The 6,759-nt window shown below is 37.9% G+C and overlaps 1 protein-coding gene across 4 annotated transcripts in view; it reads left to right on the forward strand.

The window, feature by feature from the left end:
• LOC137127303 (vitamin D3 receptor B) overlaps window positions 1-5,754 on the forward strand; it is a 28,254-nt gene extending 22,500 nt beyond the window's left edge. For all 4 annotated transcript variants that reach the window (XM_067504116.1, XM_067504118.1, XM_067504115.1 and 1 more), the window contains exon 10: window positions 275-5,754. In XM_067504116.1, the coding sequence (XP_067360217.1) occupies window positions 275-528 (254 nt within the window). In that variant the 3' untranslated portion in view covers window positions 529-5,754. The remainder of the gene's footprint in view (window positions 1-274) is intronic.
• The last annotated feature ends 1,005 nt before the right edge of the window (window positions 5,755-6,759 follow it).

Below are 6,759 nucleotides of genomic sequence, written 5' to 3' on the forward strand. Positions count from 1 at the left end.
TTGTGTTTTGAGGCATCTCATTAACAATGCATAGATGTGCTCTCTTGGATCTAAAATTAGCAACCCTGCTGACCAGAATGGTAGAAGTTCATGCAGAAAGATCATGCAACTTTATATAGTATAAAATTAGATGTCTTTGTCTCCCAGGATAAACATCGTTATTTATTAACCATTCCAGAAACAAACACTGCATGCTTCTTGCTTTTCTGCAGCATTTCAGTGTTGTTGCGTAACAATTAAAAATATCTTATGACTTTTCACTCCTCGACTGCAGATCGCCCAGGTGTGCAGGATCATGCACGAATTGAAACCCTTCAAGACCGGCTATCCGAAACCTTGCAGGCCTACATCCAGCTTCACCACCCAGGAGGACGGCTGCTTTACGCCAAGATGATCCAGAAGCTGGCTGACCTGCGGAGCCTCAATGAGGAGCACTCCAAGCAGTACCGCTCGCTCTCCTTCCAGCCAGAGCACAGTATGCAGCTCACCCCGCTGGTGTTGGAGGTGTTTGGCAGCGAAGTCTCCTAGAGGCCACCACTGAACCTCAGTAGTGTAGCGCAGGCCGAAGACCGGGGCCCCCTGGGGGCGAAAATGGAGGAAGGGAGCTGAAGATTTGCTGGATGGACTAAATGGAGTTGTGAAGTATGATGCAGGTGGAGGAGAGAAATTTGTATGTATGTGTATGTTTATGTGTGTGCTGAGAGTGTGTTTTTATGTGTGTCACGTCTAAAGAACTCTCTTTGTGTAAAGGCCAAGGTTAAATGGAGAGCCAGCAGATGACAAGAGACGCAGTAAACAAGGGAACTTTACAGAATACAAATTAAACTATACACACAACATCTGCCTATACACAATGTTTTTGTCTGTATTTAAATCAACAAACAGCTGCTTCAAATGCCAGGACATTTTGTGTGTGTACATGCACACACCCACACAACAAACATACTCAGTTATTCATTTAGCCATTCAGTTGAGCTACCTCTTGGTTTTACTGGGGTTGTTTTGTATTTACATCACCTATGTAAAACAGAAACTTTTACACAGAATACTTTAGATACAGTATTGATGACATTTCAGTTTATCAGTGCAAAAGCGGTGCCTGCACATTACTTTTTTACTTTTCATGTTTCAAAAAAATTCTCTATTTTGTTTCTCATCTGCTTCTCTTCAAGGCAAGTGTATGTATATAACTGTGTAAACAATTCCAAACACATGCCTTTCACCAAAGGTATGGCAATTTTTTTTTTTTTTCAAAAAAGCTTCCAGTTCCTAAAAATAACCCTGCTGCTCTACAGTTTTCACACAAGTTGTCCAAGTAGCTTCACAGTCTATGAAGGAAAATGTTTTTTTTTTTTTGTTTTGTACTGCAGAGTACACAAAATAGTATAATTTAGTGAGGTTTGATAGGATTTCGGAGTGCGGGTTTTGAGGTGAGAATTAGCCACTAAATGTGCAACTTCTACACTGCTAACTGTCAATCAAACTAAGCCTGCAGTATGGCTTGTTACTCTCTTTTGAAATTGTTTTTCATTATTCTTCCCTTTTGTTTAAATGTCAGTTTTCCTGTAAATAGTTAATTGCTACCACATGTATCCTAAGCACTGTTATACCACCTTTTACTATGTAAGCTACTATGTAAGCCTATGTATTGATATACAGTATCTATATTATCACAGATTTTAAAGGGCTAAAATGCCAAATCTAACTGGAATAGTAAATTAAGGCCAAAGCAAGGGGCCTGTATTGTTAATATATAGCTGCATACCATACTTTTGGCATAGATATGGATTAATTGTTTTTATTTTATTTTTAATTTTTTTGATTTTTTTGTGAGTGTATTTTGTACACCATTTCACCTTTAAAAACAATTCCATGAATTGTTCCTCCTCAGTACACAGGGAGCTCAGTGGGTGGAGAGCTTACAAAGCTGCTTCAGACCTCCTCAGATATCACACCCCTTTCATTTCTGACAGGGAAGTGGATTTTCTAGAATGTCTGAGGGCCTGGTTGTGGTGGTGGAGCGCACCTCTATACCCAGGCCCTCCTGTTTGATGACGTATGCTGCGCAGCCCTCTAGTGGCTGCATCCTGTAAATACCAGGTATATATAATATATCCGCCGCTGTACATAGGGCTACATAGATATTTCTGAAGGCAATTTTTTTTCTCCAAAATATATGCAAATACAACATTGATCTCTTTTTGTTTAAGATTTATTATCAGTATGTTCTGAGACACTATGCTCTTTTTTTTTCTTTTTTTTTTCTATCTTTAACTTTGATCGTGTTTTACTGCAAGAATGACGTAGGAATGGCTTAACACGGATTGCTAGTAATTTGACTCAGATTATTATTTGTCTAGTGTTGGACTGTTGTATTTGACAGATTTCCAAGGTTCATTTTCAGAAAGGGGACAAGCTAAGCATACTGTGCTGCTCTCTAATATAAGCCATATAGATCACCATGGTAGTTATACATCATATACATTATAGTACATCAAAATGATGACTCCAGAGCCTTGGGTTCATTATATAATCTACTAAATGCATATAATATTTATCTATGGCTTTTGAATGATAAGTTTATATATGATAAAAACTCCTATGCCTTCTCTCTGCTGTCAGTCATCCTTGGCTTATGCTTCATCAGACAGCATCTAATGGCTTATAAACCAAACTGCCAAGCGAATTTAATTGCTTTAGGTTTTGAGGCCAGTAATGTATGGCTTGCTGCATTGTGGTAAAAGTTCAAATATGTTTTTTTATGTAAAGACAATTCCCAAAAGAAGTGTTAAGTCCAATTCCTGCCAAGTGCACATGATTTTACTAAAGCAACTTGGCTTATATCATTTGCAGAGTCACAAACCTTGTTTTGTCTTCTGTTTACTGTGTGGCAGAAGAAATGGTTCCTTTGATTGGCCATATGAGTTTCTGATGTGAGACCTAGAGCTTCCTTTATCTCAGCAGACTACGGTCACTCTGTGATCTCAGAGGAAGATTGTGAAAAAGAGCATATATTTGTTGTTGAGTTGAGTGTGTTTCTCTTGTGAGAAAGTTGTGATAGTTGTTGCTTTAATCTGTTCAGCCCATGTGGGTTTTTATTAAACCTCCGTCACTGTGGCTCTTTTCCAGCTCATCACTATTAGTCACTGTGACAGTCTGTAAGCTGACAGGGTTGGACACACAGTTTTTTTTTAAATTATTTTTCTTTTTCTTTCGTGTGTCTCACATATTCCCCTGCTGTGATTGAACTTTTAGGAGTCGAGGCCTGAGTGTCTTTAGGCAGTACCACTCATATGTATAGTTTGACAGACGAATGAGCGGTATGATGTGCTTGGTTACTGAACACTGACTTCTGAAGTTTTGAAAAGTCTCCATGTTGATTTTTTTTTTTCTGAATACATACTTTAGTATGTATAATGGTTTGATTTTGGCATTCTATTTTCTGTTTGAGATAGCGATGCAGTGTTGATTTATGTATGTTTAATACAGTGGGAGGTTTGGTGAATATGTAAGTGCCACAGGGAGAGGTCCCTCCACAAAGGAACAGGGTAAAAGAGGAGTTGCTCTTGGGGATTTGAAAACCGAACAGGAAAAGTCTTGAGGATGCCAGTATACAGCCACTAATTGAACAAGTGGTACCACATAGCATCACAAGAATGTAGATTTTAGGTTTTACAATAAGAAGGAAATTGTGTTTCTGTTTTATGGTTGAATGAGTAATTAATTGTTGTTTCTGAGAGCCTTTTCCTCATGTAAATTCTACCCCAAATATATGGTACATAACATACAAATGCAGTTGAATCTAAATTTGCTTCTCCAGCATTTCCTGTTTGGTTTTACAATGGTAAGCTGCTGAGAATCTGTAAGTTTTAACTATACATTGTGGGTGTTTAAATACTGGAACTTGAAACCATAAGTAAAAGGAAATCTACCACAAGTTAGATGGATACATCTTTTTCAAGATTTCCTCAATATTGGCAACATAACGCAGTGCATGGTACACTATCACCAGCAAGCTTTACAGTTTATCATGTTAGTAGACATTTTGAAGTTTTTTGTGTAACTGTTGCCATTACAAATCCTGTCTGTAAAACTTGTATGATTTCGTTAATAGACGCCAGTTGACACATCTCCCTTTTCAAGTCTTTTGTTCCTCCTAATAGGACAGGGATTGTAATGGAATCAATTTAATGTAGTTCTTACAAAAAGGAATGTCCACAATGGATGTACACCATAATCTACCTAAAAAACCTACCTCTTTTAGCTCAGATTTTGCTTTAGCATTAAGCATTTGCCTCTGTTTTTACTTTTGTAATATTTGTATTCATGTTGGTATTTATTGCTGTTTAATGAGTCATACTTCACTGATTACCTCAGAGATATCTCACAGATCTGGGAGAGTCCAGCTAATGAAGTCATTCATAGTTTTTCTTTTTTTTTTTTTGTACAGTTTTTTTCTCCTCAGAATTAGCATTGCCTTTTTTTCTTTAACGCACAAAATACCAGGAGTGTTTTTAATATAGTGCCTCCACTCTGACTAGCGGGGCTTGGATGAAGCTGCATTTACTCCAAAAGAGACATCCTTCTCTGCACCCTTGTCCCTTTACTCTGTCCTTGGGACAAGTTGATTTTCAGCAACAGATGCAGCTCATAGTAGTGTAGTAGTGCTTAAGGACAAACTGAGGATGAGAAATTTGTGGAGTGAATGCAGCTGTTCAGAAGGAACAACCTGAAAGACTTTTGTGGCAGTTGGAGAAACAGGTGTCTTTGTGCTCCACTTGTTACTGTTAGCATGGTTTTTGCTCTGTAGTCCATCATCTTCTCCTTGTCTATTATTTACCGCATAATTTCCTCCATACCCTCTTTGTGTCTTCATCTCTCCTTCTGTCCTTATGTCCACTCCCCTGCCTGCCAATTTTTGGTCAAACCAGGGGAAATCAGAAAGGATGAGACCCTCTGTATCATCTTAAGCATCGCCAAGTTTTGTGTTCGTGACACTAAACAGTTCAAATATTGTCCATAACGTGTCGTCCCGCAGCAGGGCGGCAAGCCTCATTGAAAGATTGTGTCTTTTGAAACTTAGGCAACTTGGTGGTGCTTATTGGGAAAAACAAATTCAATTCAGATTCTAGTATAGTATTAATGAAGCAACTTCTCACTTTGGTGAATTTAAACAAAGTTTTATTGTATTCATGTGAAACTGCTTCAGGTAAACACTGAATGAAATTGTGTTTTTTATTGATTAGTGAATACTGAGGAACAGAGTTGCCATGGTCACATCTACCCTGGGCTGTGTGCCATAACATGACCCTTTTAAAGATGGGAGGGTGTTAATGAAGCTGGCTTCAGATGATCCCCAGCTAATTTCAACAGGAAGGTTGTCAGAGTGTGAGATTGGCTTCATACTTAGGACTCTGTCAGCCATGTGTGTTTTTTAATTAATAAAATTTGAATTGGCATTGAATTCTAACCCTTCATTGTGAACCCAAATCATGCCAACATTCAAATGCCTAAACCAACAAAAGCACTTAATGTAATGTTTGTAACACATGCATACTGATGAATCTACTAGCCATGAACTGCCTATGTAGGTCAGCATGATATGGCTGCAGTTATCATAAAAAATCTAATGTAATTGCAATTTATCTTTTATCTTTTATTCAAAGAGCTTCTTTTTTCTATAATAAATTGGTGTATGTAATGTTATTTTTGTCAGATGTTTTGGAAATCAAAAATAAACAGTTGTACATAGCAGTTGGCTTTTGTATGATTTATTTTCATATAGCAAATTTTAATATTTAATACGTTTTCTGGGCATTGCTCAGCTAATGGCACTTTTTACTTCTCTTTAGCTGTTAGATAACTACACTATATTGTAATTTACCATGCATTGTTAACACAAAATCTATGTGCTGCTCACAGCTTTTCGTGCCTTTGTAGTAGAATGAGTAGCGCTATGTGAGCATGTTTAGCACAATTGAAAATGTTTGACCCCACACAGCCGAATACAATCGTGCACTCTTGCTATTGTATTGCAACTACTATTGTACTTAAAGCATTTAGAATTTATAATCATCCTCAACATTTAAACCACCTGCGTAAAATTGCTCCTTTTGCCACTTAAAGAGCTCTGACCAGCAATACATAGATGTGTTTTATGTCGTTAACTGTGAGGCGGGGGGTGCGTCCCCATGGATCTGATTTGTTTTTCCTGCACATCTCAGAGATGCTTGATGGAGGTAAAAGCAACACCTTGAACTCGGGTTAGGGTTAAATCCATCTAATCATTCCTAAACACTTTTTGCACTGAGGCAGGCTGTATTCTCCTGCTGAAAGAGGGAATGGCCATCACTTCCACATGTATGCCAGCGCCCCAAATTTTACAGCTTAATGTTAACCAGAGCATCACACTGCCTCTACACACACTCATCTTTCCACTCGTAGTGTGTTGTGGTTCAGTTGTCTTTGCCAAAGTCAATCAGATCCATAGGCTTGAAGATTGGAGTTGTACTGGAGTGCATTATATTAAGAGGTGGTTCTCGTGACTCAACATCCACTATGACATCTATAATAAACACAAGTACAGTACACAATTATCTCCTTTCTGACAGTTTAAATGTAAAAAGCAGTGAAAATATAACCTTGTAAAAGTAGAATTCATGACAGAGCTGCTGTATTGATAGTAGTAGATTGTAAACGTGTACTTAATAATGTGTCTGATCAGTGTATATCCCACTACTTAACAAGTGCCATTGTAAA

The sequence above is a fragment of the Channa argus genome, chromosome 5 (genome assembly GCF_033026475.1).
Source record: "Channa argus isolate prfri chromosome 5, Channa argus male v1.0, whole genome shotgun sequence".
NCBI classification, from domain to species: domain Eukaryota; kingdom Metazoa; phylum Chordata; class Actinopteri; order Anabantiformes; family Channidae; genus Channa; species Channa argus.